The 21653-nt window shown below is 45.3% G+C and overlaps 1 protein-coding gene across 1 annotated transcript in view; it reads right to left on the bottom strand.

The window, feature by feature from the left end:
• Positions 1 to 9062: 9062 nt before the first annotated feature.
• LOC100676654 (cytochrome P450 2B4-like) overlaps positions 9063 to 21653 on the bottom strand; it is a 46056-nt gene continuing 33465 nt past the window's right edge. Inside the window, exons 9-11 of the mRNA XM_064293489.1 lie at positions 21109 to 21116; positions 10830 to 11005; positions 9063 to 9102 (exon numbers count right to left, since the gene is read on the bottom strand). Coding sequence (XP_064149559.1) covers positions 9063 to 9102; positions 10830 to 11005; positions 21109 to 21116 — 224 coding nt within the window. The remainder of the gene's footprint in view (positions 9103 to 10829; positions 11006 to 21108; positions 21117 to 21653) is intronic.

Raw genomic sequence — 21653 nt, 5'->3', positions numbered from 1 at the left:
GGATTGTTTTTCAATAAAGAAAATGAAACAAAGATTTAGAATACCAGGAGAAATCAATCAAAATCAATTCAACAAGTTGTTTTGTTTACTAGTCAAGATAATATTAAGTAATAATAATCAAAGATTATCTGTGCTGGTTTATCAGACCCTTGCTGGTGAATGTGTGTGTGAGTTTTCAAAGTCTAAGATGTAGAGACCACTACTCACCCCAAAGCTCTAGAGGGGAAGATCACCTCTAGCTAGACACATGCATGGCATAATCCCTAGAGAAGGACATCATACTTGGTAGAGGGTCAGCAAAAGGGAGGAAGACTCTCAATGAGGTGGATTGACATAGTGGCTGCAACAGTGGGCTCAAACATAGCAAGGATTGTGAGAATGGCACAGGACCAGGCAGTGTTTCATTCTGTTGTACATAGGTTCACCATGAGTTGCAACCGACTCGAGGGCACCTAACAACAACAACAAATAATCTAAGTCGTTCTCAGCACTTTTTCTTTTTTTTTCAAAAGATGGTAAATCTCCTTTACAGACCTGAAATGGAATTCCCTGGTATTATATCCTACCTACACATGTGATTAAACAAATTTCAATGCCCTTATCATGTCTCTGGATTCTCAGACACATTCTCTAGGAAACTGAATCCCTGAGAGAATCTGCAGGTTTTGGTAATAGGGCTTGGGTGGCTGGGCAATTCATCCTGTGTCCAAGAGAGACAGTGAGAATTCTGGAAAAACCAAATGAGTCATGCAGTTCAACCTTCTAGGTCTTGGATCTTCTCTATTGATGTGTTTTCTGGGACTAGAGATTCAGCTCTAGGCTGCCTTCTCTTTAACATTCCTAGCCTTCACCTCCTCCTTCCAATCTGATCCCACCGCCACCCGCACACACACAGGTACAAACATTCATGACTTGACTTTTACCTATCCTGTGGTGGTATTTATGTGGTGGTGGAGGAGGGATAGTCTAGTCTTCCCATTCAGACACCTGCAATCAGGAGTGAAGGTGCTTAAAATAAAGGTTGGAAGCAAGTTAAAGAGGAAAAATGACTGCAGAGAACTTGACTACAGAGAAACCCAGAGAAGGGCAGCTTATGTCAGACAACATGTGATAGAGATAGAGACCGAGACTGACAGAGATGAATAGAAAAGAGAGGTGAAGAGAAGAGAACCAAAGTCAGATGAAAATAGAGATGAGAGAGGGTGGGGAGGATTGAGATTGAATGAGCCAAAGATAAAGGCCCAGGTAGACACAGGCTTTTTTTTTTTTTTCCTAAAAAAAGGAAATACAAAGAAACAGAAAGAAGGCGATAGAATCAGAAGGAAAAACAAACAGAAAAAAATTTCATTGAGGACCAGATAGTGACTGAGAATGTGACACAGTTTTTAAAGAAGGAAACAGAACAACTTAAGAGCTAGCTCTTCCTTCTTTTCCCTCTCTCTCACACACACCGAAAACAATGACAGAAAGGACTCAGAGACGGAATTCAAAATAGGAAAAAAAAAAAAAGGCAGAGATGGAGGATGACAGAGAGACAGAGGCAAAGAAACAGATGCAGAGACAGAGACAAGCTCAGGGCTGAGTGAGAAAGTAAGAGGATGATTTGGACTCCATGGAGTGGGTACATGAAGTGCGGGATCATTTTAGGGCTACTCACACGTCCCTCCTTATGGAACTAAGTGATGTTGTGATGCTGCCAAGGCTATCGCTACTTATTTATTACGTACCAGCTTTGTGCCAGTCACCAAGCTATGTGCTTGACAAGCAGAATATCTTCTGATCCAAACAACCACTTTACAAGGCAGGGCATGTGGTCAGAGGTGACTCAAGTAACCCTAACACAGTGTTCTTAACCTAAGATGGCTGGATGGACTTGAAGGAGGTCTGTGAAATGCTCTGGAATGGTATGTACCATTGGACAATACCTTGCCTACCAGGAGAAATGCATTCCGATGTTTTGGAGTAATTGGAAGTAAAGTTCTCATGGCCATCTGGTTTGATACATCAATCTATGTATGATCATATTTGAGAAAATGTTTGTATTTCAGAGATATCTTGATGTCCCCCAATATCTGTTTCCCCCTTCTACCACAGTATTCGATCATATCCAGACACATGGCTATCCAGAATAAGACAATATTTCCCAGACTTCCTTTCAGCTGGGAGTGGCCATGTAACCAAGTTTTGGTCAATAGGATGTGAGTAGAGATGGTGTGTGTAACTTCCACATTATGCTCTTCAAAGGAGGGGGCAGGTTTTCCTCCTGAATATTTCCTGCTTCTGGTGGCTGGAATAATGATATGAAGGTGGAGAGGTAAACACCCTAAGGAAGGATGAGCAAAAATATGGAAGGAGCCTGAGTCTTTGACACCATTGAATTACAGATGCTGAAACTATCAAACATAGTTAAAATAACTATGATAAGTATATTAAAGGCTCTAATGGAAAAGGTAAACAGCATGCAAGATCAGATAAACAATTTCAGCAGAAGTGTAAATTACAAGAAGCAATTGAATGAAAATGCTAGAAATAAAAAACGAAGTAGCAGAAATCAATTTTACAGTTTCTTATAAATTTAAACATACATTTATCTACTGTACTCTTTGATATTTACTCAATAATTTAAAAACTTAATGACCAAAACAGGCAAAAAACCTCATTGCTCTCAAGTTGATTCGGACTCATAGTGACTGTATAGAACAGAATAGAACTGTCCCATAGGGTTTCCAAGGAGCAGCTGGTGGATTCGAACTGCTGACCTTTTGGTTAGAAGGTGAAATTTGTATGTGAATATTTACACCACCTTTATTCATAGTCGTTAAAAGCTGGAAGCAGCCAATACATAGATGAGAGGATGATTTGGGCCCCATGGAGTGGATGCATGAAGTGGAATCAGGACTTTTTAATACGTTTTTTAGTCACACATCCCTCCCTCTGGGACTAAGTGATACTGTGATGCTGCCAAGGCCATCTTTATTTATTTATGTACCAGCTTTGTGCCAGGCCCCAAGCTGAGTGCTTGCCAAACAGGGGTAAGAATTACCAACCTGTGGTACATCCGTACAATGGGATTCTCTTTGGCTGTTAAAACGAACAAGCTTTTGACTCTCTTAACAGCATGGATGATCCTTAAATGCATTAAACTAAGTGAAAGAAAGCAAACCCCAAAGGCTAAATATTGTATGATTCCATTTATATCACATTCTTAAAAGGACAAAACTACAGGTGTGGAAAAAGAATTAGAAGTTGCCAGGAGTTAGGGGAGGGAGGAGTAGTTGACTACAAATGAGAGTCACATGGAAAAATTTAGGGTCAAATAACTGTTATCTACCACACTGTAGGAGCCCTGGTGGCGCAGTGGTTAAGAGCTTAGGCTGCTAACCAAAAGGTCTGCAGTTTGAATCCACCAGCCACCCCTTGGAAATCCTAAGGGGTAGTTCTACTCTGTCCTATAGGGTCGCTTTGAGCTGGAATCTACTCAACAGCACTCAACAACAACATATAAAATATTACAGCCAAGAAAACCCTATGGAACAGTTTTGCTCTGTAACACAGAGTTGCCATGAGTCGGGATCCACTTAGAGACAACTGATGCCAACAACATTACTAAAGAAAGAAGGAGTGAATAGATGTAGGGAAAGAATTCATAGCGTCTGACTTAGTAACTGACTGAGGGCTGGTGGGGAAACAGAAGGAAAACACCATGCAAAGAGCGAGGTTGATAGTTGATATTCAGCAGATGCATGTGTCCTTATGAAAGTTTGAGAGGAGGGCTGGGGTCCCAGAAAGCTACTTAGACGTAGCAGAAATAAATGCTTTTGGGCTTGCTGCCACTTTTGCTCATGTGATTCCTGATGGTCAGGAAACGCAAAAAGGGCGAAGGCCCCACAAATCTCATTGGCACCAGGAGGAAGAAACTGTCCTTGGCCATGGGCCCTGGTTACAAAGACCCTGGGATTTAGTTTCTTCAGTAGCCTGAATACTTTTGGATTAAGTTTCCTGGGGGTGGGTCCCACAAGGGCGTTTACCGAGGTTGTGAAGTTACGAAAGCTTCTAGTCACTGCCCTGAGCTCACCACTGAGCGCCGAGCTCTTGGGGCCATTCTCTTGTCTTCATTCCTACAGCACCTCCTGCACTCATGACCACACCCTCCAGTGTTGTCCTCTGAGAGCAGGTCTAAGGTTGCGGCTGAAAGCACACACTCTGGGGCCAGGTGGAACTGGGTTCAATCCTGCCTCAGCTACTTTCTTGCTGTGTGTGACCTTGAGCAAGACACGTCACTTCTTTGAGACTCAGTTTTCTGTAAAAAGAGAGTACCAGTAATAATACCTTCCTCAGAAGATTGTTGTGTGGATTAAACATATTTAAAGTCATTAGTGTGGATCCCTGGTGGCAAAGTGGTTAAGAGCTCAGCTGCTAACCAAAAGGTCGGCAGTTTGAAGCCAGCGGGTGCTCCTTGGAAACTCTATGGAGCAGTTCTACTCTGTCCTATAGGGTTGCTATGAGTCAGAATTGATTCGATGGGCTTAACAACAACAAAGTCATTAGCATGGTGCCATTATTATTATTCGACAACTGTTCTCTAACATAGGATCTTTACAAAAAAAAAACAAAAAACCCAAACCCATTTGCCATCAAGTCGATTTCTACTCATAGCGACCCTATAGGACATTGTAGAACTGCCCTATAGGGTTTCCAAGGAGCAGCTGGTGGATTTGTACTGCCGACCTTTTGGGTAGCACCTGAGCTCTTAACACTGTGTCACCAGGGCTCCATAGGCTCCTTAGCCCTTTGAAATATGTTCTCAGGGAAAAATTTATTATAAGAGGTGGGGAAGGGGCAATAGTTAGAGCAGGGAGGCTGAGTAGTCAGGCTGAGGGTAGACTGAGGCTGATGGCAATGGGTAGTGGATAGACTACAGCATGAACTTTCAGTTGGGTGCTGGACCAACAAAGGAGGCAGGGAGAAGGAGGGGATTACCCATTCCTGAGCATTTCTTGTGTACCACACTGTGCTAAGTTCTTTGGTTTGCTGTGGTGGAAAAACCACTAGTCTGTTTAAGTTTAAAAACAGAGTTTTATTATGGTGAAAAAAGCATTTCGCAAAATGGAAAACAGTGCCAGAACAATCTGAACAAAGTGCCCCAGAGGCTGCAGTAATACAGGAGCTTCTAAAGGAAAAAAAAAAGCAAACAGAAGGGTACAGCTAAAACATTTTTCATTGGTTGACATTTACGAAGTTGCAGGTGGCAAAGTCTAAGCTAACGCCTTTGCAGGAGCTGGACTCCTTTGCAAGGTTGGCTCTTGGTGATAGATAGGATCTGGCTGACTATGAGTTTCCTGGAACATTTAAAATATACAGAACAGTGTAAAGGAATCAGAAAAAAAGTTTTTCAGGTGGTCTAAAGGAAACCTGGAGCCCTGGTAGTGCAGTGGTTAAGAGCTTGGCTGCTAACCAAAAGGTCGACAGTTCAAATCCACCAGCCGCTCCTTGGAAACCCTGTGGGGGCAGTTCTGTTCTGTCCTATAGGGGTGCTACAAGTCAGAGCCGACTCAATGACAACAGGTTTGGTTTGGTTTTTGGTTAAAGGAAACTTGGCTTAGCCACTGAATCACACATTTAACATCTTGTCTAACGCTTGAAAAAAAAAACAAAAATTTTTTTTTCTAACGCCTGTAAAGGTCTGAATTATCTTCTTCTGACATCGGCTATTTCTAAACACAAGCTTTTCCTTTAGCAGAGTAAGGTAGGTAAAATTGCATTTTTTCGGTAGAATTGCTTATTTCTAGGTCAGAGGCACAGTGGAAATTTTACAGGAGTGATAAACTGCATCATATCACAGAAGCTGCATTTAGAAATCTGAGATGGAGTCGCTTAGGACAAGGAGAGAGTTGGTCCAGACCCCAGCCAGAAGTTGCAGTCATGTCAATAGCTGTCGTTTAGGAATGCTCTTCCTCAAATTTCATGCCCTCATTGAATCTTCACGTGTTCGTGTGTCAGTCCCATTTTGCGCATGCACAGACAGAGACTTGCCCAACTCATATGGCTCTTAAGGGGCAGAGTTGGGATTGGTGTATCAGTTTGCACCTCCAGGAGCTATCTTCCACCAGGGGACAGTGACTTGCATAGGTCTCCTCTCCTCAGGCTGCCCTGGGGGTGGGGAGGGGCTGAGGGATGGGACAAGTTGGTATGTAACAGGGAGGGAGTAGGAAATGATGAGATATGTGGGTGGGATGTGGAGAAACCAAGTGCTGAAGTGTAGGTGTTGGGAGTCTGTAGTTGTTATCCTTGTTCTTGTTGTTAGCTGCCGCAGAGGCAGTCTTTGACTCATGTGACCCTGTGAATACTGAAACGAAATACTGCCTGGTCCTGTGACATCTCCGGAGTCGGCTGCAAAATGGACCATTGTGATCCATAGGGTTTTCATTGTCTGATTTTCAGCGGTAGTTCGTCAGACCTTTCTCTTAGTCCATCTTAGTCTGGAAGTGCTGCTGTTACCTGTTCAACACCATTTTTCAACCTGTTCAACAATGTTGCTGTGTGCCATCAAGTTGATTCTGACTCATAGCAACCCTATAGGTCAGAGTAGAACTGCCCCGTAGAGTTTCCTAGGCTGTGATCTTTACGGAAGCAAACTGCCACATCGTTCTCCCTCCGAGTGGCTGGTGGGTTCAAACCACCAACCTCTTGGTTAGCAGTCCAGCACTTAACCATTGCGCCATGTGCAAGGCCTCCACTGACAGACGAGTGGTGGCTGTGCGTGAGACGCATTGGCTGGAAATCAAACCCTAGTGTCCCGTATGGAAGGCAAGAGTTCTACCACTGAACCACCAATGCACTGGTTGGGAGTATAAGCTGCTTAATATTTTTTTCTGGTGGGTAAGATGGTGATCTATGTGATTTCCTGAAGCACTGTGGTGATCAAGACCCACTGGGAGGAGGTGGGAAGGAAAGCACTTCTTTCTTTGTAGGAACCCAGTACTGGGGAGGAGACCAGGCATTCTTCCTTCTGTTCTCAGGGGTCTTGGTTCTGGGAAACTGGATCCCCCAGGCCTCAACCTGGCTGATTTGAGTGACTTCCCAAAATTTCCACTGGCATCTTGGTTCCATAGCTTTGTGCCATTTCTGGGTGGTGGAAGAGAGCCCTGGCACCTGCCTACCTCTTATGGGAAGTCCACCCTTACTGCAACCTCTGGCTCCCAGTCGAAGCTCCTCACTCCTTCCTGTCCTGTACTGTTTATTCTGACTCTCCCCAGGCTAGGTGCAATGGGTAACTTTTATATGGTCTTTCTAGCCATGGCCTTGTAACTCTTGCCCAACTGATTGGCTGGACTGTTCAAATAAGGTTAATTATGGCCTACCAAGGGGATTGGTCAGTTTTGCCATCCCACTAGGCTTAAAATGAGCCATCCCAGAAGCAGAAAGAGAAGATATCACCACCACCAAGAAAGAAGAGCCAGGAGTGGAGTGTGTCCTTTGGACCTAGGATTCCTGCACTGAGAAGCTCCTGGAACCAGGAGACTCAGAGAGAGAGAGAGAGAGCCGTAACAGTGAAGATGACAAAAAGTGGCGGCAGAGAAACATGGCAGCAGAGACTGGCAGGAGAACACGCAGTGGGCTTCCCAACCCATGAAGTGAGAAAGCTGAGTGGCTTTGGGCAGGAGGCTTGCTGGAGGAGGAGAGTGCCTTTGGGCACTTGGTGGAGCTAGGTTTGCCAACCCATGGAGCTGGAGCTGAGCACCATCGGGCCAAGGCTTACTGGCAGAGTGGGATTCCTTGGGGACACCTATCAGCAGAGCTAAAAGTGCTTTGTAACACTTGCCTGAGCAGGTAGAGGCTGCGGAGCCAGAGAGAGGCGTGCCCGCCGGCACGGCTGAGAAGAAGCTGTCCTGATGAAAGAACTGTATTCTCAGGGTTCCTGAACCTAAACTGTAACCTGTTACTTCCCTAATAGATGTCACAACTGTGAGTATGGTCTGTGAGTTCTGTGTGGCCATTGCAACGACTTATCAAACCCAGCAGAGAAGCAGAGTGCTGTGGAAGGAACGGTTAGTGTCAGAATTGGTAAAAAAGGCTGAAGGCATGTCTGACCTCTGCCTCAGAGGTATCAGCCTTGGGCTGTTGATCTTGATTCTCCATCCCCCTCATGAAGTTAGAGGAGGTCAGAAGCCTCTGTCATACCGTTTGTACACCAGGTGAGGGGAGGGAGTGATATCTGATCTCTCCACTCAATCCTGGAAGAATGGAACTGGGAGCTCTGTGAGGCCAGGTTGATGGACTAGGGAAATAAGAGAAGGCTAAGAAGGGTGAGAAGGAAGAAAATGTTCCCTCCTGGCCTCCTCCTCAACCCTCACCGCCCAGGGTTCATAACAATTACATAATCACTCTGCCTCACCCTCTCCCACAGGCAGCGAGCCAGAATGAGGGGTATCTGGGCAATAAGCATGAGAGAAGAGAGTAAGAGAAAGACTTCAGAGAGACAGAGCCAAAAAACAAGAGAAAGAAAGAGAGGCAGGGAGAGAGGGAAAGAAGAGGAAGGTGCAGAGAAAGAGACACAGACAGAAAGGAGAGATAAAAAGAGAGGGAGTCTCTACAAAGAGACATGAAAGAACCTAATGCCTAAAGCTAAGAGAAAGAAGCCAGTCTGGAAAGGCTACATACTGTATGATCTCAACTACATGACATGCTGGAAAAGGCTAAACTGGAGAGAGTAAAAAGATTCATGGTTGCCAGGGGTCGGGATGGGGGAATGACCCCGGGGGGTGAACACAGGATTTTTAGGGCTGTGGAACTATTCTGCAGGATGGTGTAATGGTATTATCCTGCATTTGTCAAAACTCAGCACTGTACAACACGAAGAGTGAAGGGCTAATGTAAACTATCGACTTTAGATGATAATAATGTATCAACATTGGTCCAACGATTATAACAAATGTACCACACGAACATACGGTGTTAATACAATAAAAACTTGAAAGAGCCGGAAGCTGTGTAAGGTGGAAAAATCTGCCAGAGAAGGAGAAAGCAAATATTTTCCACTCATAGAGAGTGATAGAAAAGTGCTAAGACTGCACCCTGTCGAAGGTGGAAATATTGCAAGACCTGGAAAAACAAGACAGCCCCATTGACTTCCGGCTCTCACGGGTTTCACTGTAATAGGAGAATCCGTGGGGGATGGGGAGAAGAAGATATGGGAATTCTCTGTACTTTCTGTGCAATTTTTCTGTAAGTTTCTCTAAAAAGAAAAAACAAACCCTTTGCCGTTGAGTCGATTCCAACACACAGCCTCCCTAAAGGGCAAAGTAGAATTGCCCTATAGGGTTCCCAAGGAGCAGCTGGATTGAAACTGCTGACCTTTTGGTTAGCAACCAATCTCTTAGCCACTGTGCCACCAGTTTCTCTAAAAGTGTCCTAAAAACGAAGTGTATTAAAAGAAAATAAAGGAGGAAAGAGGGAGGGAGAAGGAGAAGAAAGAGGGAGAGAATGAGTAATTAGGACCCAAAGAAACAGGGAGAAGGAGTCAGAGAAAGACACAGAGAGAGAGAGGCAGAGCCAGAGATGGAGAGACACATAAAGAGAAAGGAAGAGATGGACACTCGTTCAGAGATGTGTAGACAGAGACAAAGACTGAGAGAGAATCGGAGACAGGGAGAAATCTAGGGAAACAAGAAGTAGAGATTTAGAGGAGAGAGCCAGAGAAACAGACTGAGACAGAGGCCAGAGAGAGGGACTAAGAGACAAAAGGAAAAGTAGAAACAAGTCAACGAAGGAGCCAGAGACTTGCCTGGGGCAGAGAGAGATTGGCAGCAGGGAGGAGAGACCCATCCAATCAAAGGGGAAGGTGCCCTGGCTAAGACTTGCCAGCTTGGCCTGGAAAGTCTTGTGAACTGCCAGCATAGGCATTATTTTTCCAGCACCTCTTATTGCCAGGCCCTGACAGATCCGATCTCTTTTAATCCTGACAAGAAACCTCAGTGTTGAGGATGATTACAGCTATGGGTTATAGGGCACCACGAAAGGTCCCAGGCACACCCTAAGTACTTGGCACATAACACACCTAACCCTCACAGCAACCCTACCTGATAAGTGCTATGATTACCTCCATTTTACAGAGGAGGGAAACTGAGGCACACAGAGTGGTTAAGTCTCTTCTCAAAGTTGGATCCTAGCGACCAGGATTCAACCCCCTGGCAATCTGGCTCCAAAGCCTGGCATTTTAGCTCCTCTACACAGATGCAGGAGCCATCATGAAGCTGAGGATCAAAGAGAGTGGCCTGCAGAAGACACAGGGTCAGGGGTGCAGCCCTACACAGTGACAAGCCACCCCCATGCACTGGACAGAGCTCTGGAGACCTAGATTCCAGTCCAGCTTTGTCACTTTGTGCAAGTCACTTTATTTATGCCTCAGTTTCCACATTTGCAAAATAGAAATTGTAGTTCCTATGACTCTTCCCTCCTCACCAGAGTTTAAGGAAGATCAAAGATGACAGCGACATGCTAGTGCTATAAAGAACGCAGTAACTATTATTCTCTGTGTCCAGCTACTGCAGCCCACTCAGCTTTCCAGGCTCCACCCAGCTCCCCAGCCCGACTCTCACCTGGCTGTCTCCTCATAACCCCATGACAGCCTCATAGGAAGGCGGGCAATCAGTAGGGTACAAGGGCGCTGGGCTGTCCATGGATCCATTGTAGGTGATGCTGGCAGGTTGAGGGAGAGCGTTAGAGCCTGGAAAAAAAACTCCTACCCCACCGAGATCCCTCCCCACCGGTCCAAACTCCAGCTACAGCCTCCTCCCTTGGTTTCCCCAGCAAGACCTGCCAGGCCTCACCTCTGTGCATCTGTTTCTGAGCTGCAGGTATACTCCAGGGGATAGTAGGGTGGTGGGGGCACAGGGGGTACAAATTCCTCCAAGTCCAGCATGGTGTGTAGAAGAGGGGCTGGGGGTGAGGATGCACAGCCCAGAGGCCCCAGGGGCCCAGAGACTGAGCGCTCAGGGGCCAGCTGCTGCAGGGCAAGCAGATCAGAGTGAAACCTTGGTGGCCTAGTGGTTAAGTGCTACAGCTGCTAACCAAAAGGTCAGCAGTTTGAATCCACCAGGCACTCCTTGGAAACTCTATGGGGCAGTTCTACTCTGTCCTGTAGGGTCGCTATGAGCCAGAATCGACTCTACGGCAATGGGTTTGGTTTGGTTTTTGGGTTTACTCTCAAGAGCTACCACCCGTCTGTCAGTTTGTTGTGCTGTGGTGGCTTTCGTGTTGCTGTGATGCTGGAAGCTATGCTGCTGATATTTCAAATACCAGCAGGGTCACCCATAGTGGACAGGTTTTCAGCAGAGCTTCCAGGCTAAGGCAGACTAGGAAGAAAGGCCTGGTGATCTACTTTCAAAAGTTAGCCAGTGAAAACCTTATGGATCACAACAGAACATTGTCCAACTCACTGCTTTGGACTCATCATCAGGAGGATCAATCGCTGGAGGAAGACATCATGTTTAGTGAAGTAGAGGGTCAGCGAGGGAGAGAGAGATCCTCAGAGAGACGGATTGGCACAATAGACGTGCCGGTGACTGTGAGGATGGCGCAGGACCAGGCAAAATTCCATTCTGTTGTACATAAGGTTGCCATGAGACAGCAACTGTCTACCTACTCCCGAGAGAGATCTGGGGACTCTAGGGATGTGGCCCCCAAATTTGGAGAAGTGGGGGCTTTAGCCTGGAGTCCATGGGTCACCAAAACGAGCCTTGTGAATGCCCCAAAATGGTCACACAACACAGGGCCAGGTCATACCCCGAGAAGCTGTGTACAAGTACTGTAGGCCCCTGGAAGGTACAGCTCTTTTTAATTTTATCGCGGTAAAATACATATAAATTTTTTCATCTCAGTCATTTTTAAGTGAACAATTAGACATTAGTTGCATGTACAGTGTTGTGCAACCACCAACACTATCTATTTCCAAACGTTTTTCATCAACCCAAACAGGACCTCTGTACCCACTGTCTTAGTCATCTAGTGCTGCTGTAACAGAAGTACCACAAGTGGATGGCTTTAACAAAGAGAAGTCTATTTTCTCACAGCAAAGTAGGCTCAAAGTCCAAATTCAGGGTGTCAGCTCCAGGGGAAGGCTTTCTCTCTCTGTGGGCTCTCAAGGAATGTCCTGGTCCTCAGTCTTCCCCTAGTTGAGGAGCTTCTCAGGCACAGGGACCCCAGGTCCAAAGGATGTGCTCTGCTCCTGGCACTGCTTTCTTGGTGGTATGAGTTCTCTGACTCTGCTTGCTTCCCTTTCCTTTTATCTCTTAAGAGATAAAAGGTGGTGCAGGCCACACCCAGGGAAACTCCCATTACTTTGGATTAGGGAGGTGACCTGGGTAAGGGTGGTGTTAAAATCCCACCCTAATCCTCTTAACATTAAATTACAATCACAAAATGGAGGACCACCACACAATACTGGGAATCATGGCCTAACCAAGTTGATACACACATTTTTGGGGGGACACGATTCAATCCATGAAACCCACTAAGCAATAACTCTCTACTCCCCATTCCCTGCACCCACCCCTGCCCCAAGCCCCTGATAACCTCTAAAATACTTTGGTTTCTATAAATTTGCCTCTTCTAGATATTTCATATAAAAAACCAAACCAACCTCGTTGCTATTGAGTCCATATTGACTCATAGGGATTATGCAATATCTATACAAATATTATACAATATTTGTCTTATTTATTCCACTTGTTTATTCTAGCTCTTATTTATTCCACAGATATTTATTGTAATCCATAGTACATATCAGGTACTGCCCTAGGAGCTGGAAAGTCCTCAGGGACCAAAGCAAACAACCACCAAAATAAGTAAATGAGAATCCTTACCCTCACACAGCCGCTGTTTTAGTAGGAAGGGAAGTCATCAGAACAAATGTCTGATAACTCTTGGAGTTTGTCAAGCCTGCGCTGGCCTCAAGGGCTTTGCCCTTGCTGTTCGTTCTCCTGGGAATGCTTTTCTCCAGACCTTCCCATGACCGACTCTCAAAAGTCACCTTCTCAAAGAAGCCCTCCCTGACCACCCAATCTAAAGTAACATGCACCAGTCAGTATCCATCACGTTTCCTTGTTTAAACTTCTTCATGGTATTTAGCACTAGCTGAGATCAACTTGGAACCCTGGTGGCACAGTGGTTAAGTGATACGGCTGTTAATCAAAAGGTCGGCAGTTTGAATCCACCAGCCGCTCCTTGGAAACCCTACGGAGCAGTTCTACTCTGCCCTATAGGGCCGCTATGAGTTGGACTCTACTCTGCAGCAATGGGTTTTGGGTGTTTTGAGATCATCTTGCTCATCCAATGTACTGCTGGCTTTTAGTCATCTCTCGTGCTTGAATTTACAAAATTTATTCAGGGAGGAGCCTTGGTTTTCTTGTTCTTTGCTATAGGCCCTGTGCTGACTGTACCTGCCATGTAGTATGTGCTCACTAAACCTTTGTTGAGCCAACGTGGGAAAGAGTTTGACAGTTCTTTAAAAAGGTCAACATAGATCTATGACCCAGCAGTCCTACTCCCAAAAGAGTTGAAAGCAGAAAAACAGATACTTGTACACCAATGTTCATGACAACATGATTCACAGTAGTCAAAAGGTGGAAACAACCCAAGTGTCTATCAACAGACGAATGGATATACAAAATGTGGCATGTCCAAACAATGGAATATTATTCAGCCATAAAAAGGATTGAAGTTCTGATACATACTGCAACATGAATGGTCCTTGAAAACATTATGCTGAGTGAAATAAGTCAAACATACAAAAAAACAAATATTGTATGATCCCACTTACGTGAGATATTTAGAATGGGCAAATGTATAGAGACCAAAGTTTATTAGCGGTTGCCAGGTGTAGGTGGGAGGAGGAGATGGGGAGTTATTGCTTAAAGGGTGTTGAGTTTCATTTAAAACCCGCTGCCATTGATTCCAACTCATAGCGACCCTGTAGGGTCTTCAAGGGATGGCTGGTGGATTCGAACTGCCGACATTTTGGTTATCAGCGGAGCTCTTAACCACTGCCCTACCTATTTGGGGTGATGAAAAACTTCTGGCAAACTTTTTGTTATATATGTTTGGGATGGTTAAGATTATGTGTCCACTTGGCTGGGTCATGATTCTCAGTGTCTATATGTGATCACCCCCATGATGGGATCTGTGAGTAGCCAATGAGTTGAAAGGAGTTTCTCTGGGCACGTGGCCTGAATCCAAATATAAGTGGACATTCTGGCTTTCGCCTCCTCTGGATCCTGTGGCTGCCTCCTGTTCGTCTGACCTCCGGTTCTTGGAACTTGAGCTAGCAGCATATCTGCCAATCACAGGATTCCTCAGTCTTCACAGCCTGTGAGCAAGAGCCCTGCTCTCTGACCTGCCAATCTTGGGTTCACCGGCCCCTGTGGCTACATGCATCAGAGAAGACTCTATCTTAATTCACAGACTTGGGAAGTTCCAGCCTCCACAATCGCGTGAGCCATTTCCTTGATATAAATCTCTCTCTCTCTATATATATAGGGCCGCTATGAGTCAGAATCGACTCGATAGCAAAGGGTTATATATACATTTATACACTTCACTGTTTTGCTTCTCTATAGAACCCAGCCTAAGACAATATTTTACCACAATAAAATAAACAAAACCTTTGTTCTTCAGTAATGATGACTAACTCATGCAGTACTCATAGCCCCGTAGGCTTTCCAAGGCTGTAAATCTTTAGGGAAACAGGCTGCCACAACTTTCTCCCGTGGAGCAGCTGTTGGGTTCCAACAGACCTTTTGGTTAGCAGACAAGAGAGTGCTTAACCATTGCGCCACCACGGGTCCTTTATATAAGGAAAGTGGGAGAGTAAAGGAGAGAAGAGAAGAGACAGCCAGGAGGGGAAGGACATCAGGCACACATGTCAGAAGTCCAAAGGCAGGAAAGACAAGAAGACAGGGAGGAAGGTAGAGAGAGGAGGGAGAGGCTGGCTCCCCAAATCCTAGCTAGATCCCTCTGCCTGCACCTCTCCCATCCAGGCCCTAATTCTGGACTATCCGTGTTTGAGGACAGGTTTGTGACAGCCACCGGACTGTGTGCTCTGGGAGGGCAAGGTCCCAGGCTGTCACAGCCATTGTTGTGTCCCCTGCCCCTTGAGAGGCTGCTAAGTAAATATTTGCTAAAGGACAGCTTAAAAAGACAACAGGCTACTGCAGTAGTCCAGGTTCAAGATGATGAAACCAGAGCTGAGGCCAGAGAGAGTGCCCAGGGGAGGGTGACTGAGCCCTCTCTCTGCTTCTTCCTCCCCCCCCACCCACATGCTGTCCCTCTCCCCAGCCCCACCCTCAATCAGCTCCTGCCTGACCTGGATGGGCATCGGATTTCTCAACCTCAGTTCTGGTTCATGTTGTTCAAACAGTTTCCTTCCCAAACAAAACAAGCTGCAACCTTGGCAGGGTCTATGCCTGCGGGGCGATGGATCACTTTCATGTGGCCTTTCTCACCATGGTCTTCTAACTCCCACCCAAGTGATTGGGTGGGACTGTGCAGATAGGGTAATTGTGCCCCACCAAAGAGATTGATCAGTTTTGCTTGAGGTGAACCATGCCAGGACAGATAGGATCCCACCACCACCAAGGAAGAACAGCCAGGAGGAGAGAGTGCCGTGGAAGGGATGGTTGGTATCAGAATTGGTAAAGATGGCAGAGTGAGGAGAGGAGGCATGTCTGCCGTTCTCCCTATAGGAATCAGCCTTGGGCTGTTGATCTTATTCTGCTTCCCCCTCATGAAGTTAAAGGAGGTCAGATACCACCCCAGGCTGTTTTCACAATACCCTTCTCTGCTCCACCCTCAGAAGAAGAGAAGTTGATTTGTGGGAATGGTGGAGTGAGCGGGACAGGGCCCCCTGGCTGGGCGACTCTGTAGGGTCAAGGCTTGGAGTGGGTGCTGTGGTCCTGGAGGTGGTAACCCTGGGCTTGTATGCCCTCTGTGGGAGAAGCATTGAAACTGTACTGTTCAGCTGGGAGGTAAGAAAGCCTGCTGGGAGATTGTTAATGGGGAGCTCCAGAGATGGCAGCCCCGCCAATCTCTGGCTGAGAGGATCTGCCCTGAGGGCATCACCGTATTTGCTGTTCTTCCGTAATGTTCCAAAAGGTCCATACCAGACCTCGCGTTCTGGCTGTCAGGCAGTTAGAATCTTGAGATCTCAATCTCTCTTTCTCTTCCCTTCCCTCTGCCTCTCATTCTCTCACCCTCTCTCTACCTCTCACATCTGTCTTATTCTCTCTCCCTGTCTTTTCCATTCTTCTTCTCTGTGTGACTCTCATTTTCTCTTTTCTCTACCTCTCTTCTCATCTGAGCAACCCCTTTCCTCCTCTTCTCCCTCTTTCTGTCTCTACATCTCTTTCCCCTCCTATCTCCGTCTCTCTCTCCTCTCTCTCTTTCTTCTGTCTCTGCTAGCTCTCTCTCTTTGCTGCTCTTTATTATTTATTTATTGTGCTTTAAGTGAAAGTTTACAATTCAAGTCAGTTTCTCATATAAAATCTTATACATACATTGTTATGTGACTCTAGCTGCTCTCCCCCTAATGTGACAGCACACTCCTTCTCTCCACCCTGTATCTCCCATGTCTATTCAACCAGCTCCAGTCCCCCTCTGCCTTCTCATCTTCCCTCCAGGCAGGAGCTGCCCACATAGCCTCACGTGTCTACTTGAGCTAAGAGGCACACTCCTTGCCAGTATCATTTTATGTCTTATACTCCAGTCTAATTTTTGTCTGAAGAGTTGGCTTTGAGAATGGTTTTAGTTTTGGGCTAACAGAGAGTCTAGGGGCCATGACCCCTGGGGTCCGTCTCTTTGCTGCTCTTTAAATCACTCTCTATTTCTCTCCCTCCTCACCCTCTTTTTTTCTCTGTTTATCCTCTTTTTCTCAGGGCCTATCTTCTTCTTTGATTACTGAGTGAAAGAGGCTTTGGGTATCCAATTTGTCAGCTGTGGTTATTTTAGTGAGGAAGTAGGGGAGGGAGAAGCTGGCAGGTGAGTGGTAGGTGAGTAACCTTATGCTATAACTGCAATAGAACCCAATAAAATTTGTTAATATAACTTATTTTTTTATTGTGGTAAAATATTTTTAATAGAAAATTTACCATTTTAACCTTTTTAAAGTATACAACTCAGTGGCATTAAGTATATTCACAATGTTGTACAAGCATCACCACTATAGACTTCTAGAAATTTTTCATCATTTCAGATGGAAACTCCATACCCATTAAGCAGTCACTCCTCACTCCCCCTTTCCCAAGCCCCTGGCAAACACTAATCTACTTTCTGTCTCTATGGATTTGCCTATTCTGGACATTTCATATAAATAGAATCATATGATATGTAACCTTTTTGTCTGGCTTTTTTCACTTAGTGTAAAGTTTTTGATGTAATGTTTCATCCATGTTGTAGCATGTATCAGTTCTTCATTTCTTTATAAGGCTGTACAATGTTGCATTGTATGGTGTCTTAGGCTGGTTCTCTAGAGAAGCAAAACCAGTAAAGCGTATAAATACATATATAGAGGGAGAGAGAGATTTATATCAAGGAAACAGCTCATGCAACTGTAGAGGGTGGAACGTCCCAAGTCTGTGGATGATGATAGAAGCTTCTTCTGATTCACATAGCCACAGGGGCTGGTGAACCCAAGACTGGCAGGTTGAAGAGCAGGGCTTTTGTCATGGGCCATGAAGATCTCCAAATTCCGAGATCAGCAGGCAGGACTGCAAGCCTTGTCTTGATTCATGTAGCTGCAGGGGCTGGCAAACCCAAGATTGGCAGGTCGGAGAGCAGGACTCTTGCTCACAGGCTGTGTAGATTGATGAATCCCAAGATTGGCTCAAGTCCCAAGAACTGGAGGTCAGACGAACAGGAGGCAGCTGCAGGATCTAGAGAGGGCAAAAGCTGGAACGTCCACTTATATTCAGATACAGGCTACAGGCCTGAGGGAACTCCCTTTCAACCAACTGGCTACTCATAGCAGATCCTATCATGGGGGTAATCACATATAAACACAGAATCATGGCCCAGCCAAGATGACACATAATCTTAACCACCACATATGGGTATGCCAAACTTTGTTTATCCATTCATCAGTTGATGGACATTTTTGTTGTCAAATTATTGTTTCATGGATACTGCATGTTATGGATTGAATTTTGTCTCCCCTTCCCCAAATATGTGTTCTAGATCCTAACCTATAGTGGTTATAGGTGCCCTGGTGGTGCAGTGCCTAAGAGCTCCAGCTGCTAACCAAAAAGTTAGTAGTTTGAATCCACCAGCTGCTCCTTGGAAACACTTTGAGGCAGTTCTACTGTGTTCTGTAGGGTCTCTATGAGTCAGAACTGACTTGATAGCAATAGGGTTTTTTATAGTGGTTATAATCCCATTTGGGAATGGGTTTTCTTTGTTGTGTTAATGAGCCAGTATTAGTATAAAGTGTGTCTTAGTCAATTTCTTTTGAGATATAAAAGAGTATATTAAACAAGCATCAAGGAAGCAGAGATGGGGAAGATAGATGCCAAGCACAAGAAGATTGCTGAGGAAAAGAAGCTGAAAGGACCTTCTTCCAGAGTCAACAGAGAAAGCCGTCCCCTAGAGCTGGCACCTGAATTCAGACTTCCAGCCTCCTAAACTGTGAGAAAATAAATTTCTATTCATTAAAGCCACCCATTTGTGGTATTTCTTTTATAGCATCATCAGATGACTAACATCAAGGTTCTGTTGGGGTGATGAGAAAGTTTTAGAAACAGTGGGGAAGGTTGCATAATGTTGTGAACGTAATCAGTGTCATTGAATTGTACACTTAAAAATAGTTAAAATGGCAACTATCATGCTATGTATATATATTTGACCACAATAAAAAAAAATTTTTAAGTTAACCATGCTGTATTAACACGCATATATTCCAACAAGAGAATATTCCATTTTCTTAGTTATCTAGTGCTGCTATAACAGAAATACTACAAGTGGATGGCTTTAACAAAGACAAATTTATTCTCTCACAGTCTAGGAGGCTGGAAGTCTGAATTCAGGGTGCCAGCTACCCGGGAAAACTTTCTCTCTCTGCTGGCTCTAGGTGAAGGTCTTTGTCATCAATCTTCCCCTGGTCTAGGAGCTTCTCAGTGCAGGGACTCTGGGTCCAAAGGATGCACTCTCCTCCTGGTTCTTCATTCTTGGTGGCCTGAGGTCCCCCTGTCTCTCTACTCACTACTCTCATATCTCAAAAGAGATTGACTTAAAATACAATCTAATCTTGAGTCCTGCTTCATTAACATAACTGCCTCTAATCCCGCCTCATTAACATCAAAGAGGTAGGATTTACAACACACAGAAAAATCACATCAGTTGACAAAATGGTGGACAATCACATAATACTGGGAATCATGGCCTAGCCAAATTGACACATGTTTTTGAGGGACACAATTCAATCCACAGCACCTGCTATTGTGTGTGTTTAGATGTACATTCAGGACGTGCCTACCATGTGCTGTCTGTGATGTATCTGTCACTTTGTTCTGTGCCATCTCTGCTTCATACAACATAGAAGAAGCCATAGAAGGAAATCGGAGGCATGATTCTAAGATTTGATGCAGTTTCAGATACTTTTAAGACCACTGTGATGGTTAATGTTATGTGTCTACTCAGCTGGACTATGGTGCTCAGTTGTTTGGTCAAACACTAGTCCAGATGTTGGTATGCAAGTGTTCTGTAGATGTGATTAACAGTTATAATCAGTTGACTCTAAATAAAGAAGATTGCTCTCAATAATGGGAATGGGCCTCATCCAATCAGTTGAAGACCAGAAGAGCAGAAACTGAGGTTTCTGGAAGAAGAAAGAATTCTGCCTCAAGACTATAACATAGATGTCCTGCCTGAATTTCCAGACTGCTGACCTGCCATATAATTTCAGACTCAAGACTGCAACATCAAGTGGTTCCTGAGTTTCCAGCCTGCCCTACAAATACTGGACTTGCTGACCCCCGTAATCATGTGAGCTGATTCCTTAAAATAAATCTCTATGTACTCGAGCAAGCCCAAGTGAGCTGTGCCAAGAACATCCCGCCCATACTGTTTTGCTGTCGGATCCTGGGTGATATAAACAAACTGTAAAGCCGTACGAAATATGAAACGGCTGAGACTAGGCAAACTGGGCAGCTATGATACAGGTGAAACTTGAGCATCAACATGCAAAGAAATGTGCCGGACGGATACAGCTACATTGCACCTGTGTGACCCGCAAACCCAAACCCATTGCTGTCTAGTCTATTCTGACTCATAGCGACCCTATAGGACACAGTAGAACTGCCCTATAGAGTTTCCAAGGAGTGGCTGGTGGATTTGAACTGCCAGCCTTTTGGTTAGCAGCCATAGAACTTAACCATTACGCCACCAGGGTTTCCACAAGCATGGTACACACTTTTATTTTCCAATTAATCACTTGAGGCTTCACATGCCTGTGTCTGTCCCAAACTGCCCAAGAATCCAGGGACTTATTCGGTCCAAAGATGTCAATTTTGACTCCAGAAGGCAGGTAGAGAGAGAGTGGCACAGTCTCCTGGGTTCACATATGCCTTCACTTCCAGATGATGTGTAAATTGGGTACTGCCCCACCCACTCCATTGGCATGGCAATGCCCTCTCTTGTTGCATCCAGCAGAGCATAGATGACACACTCACAGGGTCGAACAAAAAGGAGGTTAATGGAAGGCCTATCTACAGAGGGGGACAGTGGTGGCTCAGTGGTAGAATTCTCGCCTTCCGTAAGGGAGACCTGGGTTCATTCCCAGTCAATGTGCCTTAAGCACAGACAACACCGCGGAGGCTTGCTTGTTGCTATGGTGCTGATCAGGTTTCAGCAGAGCTTCCAGACTAAGGCAGACGAAGAAGAAAAGCCTGGTGCTCCACTTGCAAATATCAGCCAACGAAAGACTTATGGAGCACAAGAGTCCAGTCCTGGGGTCACATGAGTTGGGGCCAACTCAGTAGCAGCTAACAACAACAACATCTACAGAGGTGTAGGCAGGGTCAAGGGAACCATCAAGGGATGGTAATAGTGAGAAGCTGTTCTCACCTCTAAGCCTGAAGGGACAAGAGGAACATGAGCTATTACCGGATCCATGGAAAAGAAGCTATGGACCAATGGCTGGACAGGAATGCAGCCATTGCCAAAAACATGGTGAGGCAGAAAGGAACCTCTCTCTTATTCTGGGGCCTTCTGTTGGTTGAACCCAACCAGAAGTCAAAAACCAAGGGATCCTTCAGGTTCATAGAAGTCAACCCCACCCTACCCCAGAGCCCAGAGTTGGGCAGAAAATGGGGCTGGGGGAGGGGGCCAAGAGAATATCCAGTACACTTCACCAAATGTCTAGACAGAGCATTTCGGTACAACACTTTGTCTCCATAGGTCAAACTCATATCCTCTGCCACTGTTTCTCAAAGCATGCTCACCATGCAACAGCAATGATTGGGTTGGTAATTAACTCAGGCCCATCCTGGATCATCTCCCTTTTGATGAATTCAAAATCAACTGATTTGGGACCTTAATTACCACTTCTCCTTTGTCATATTCTACTGGCTCGAAGCAGGTCACAGGTTCTGCTAACACTCTGTTGAGAA

Source organism: Loxodonta africana, chromosome 11 (genome assembly GCF_030014295.1).
Source record: "Loxodonta africana isolate mLoxAfr1 chromosome 11, mLoxAfr1.hap2, whole genome shotgun sequence".
NCBI lineage: Eukaryota > Metazoa > Chordata > Mammalia > Proboscidea > Elephantidae > Loxodonta > Loxodonta africana.
Note: the sequence above shows the minus strand (reverse complement) of the source record. Positions and strands in the feature narration are given on the sequence as shown.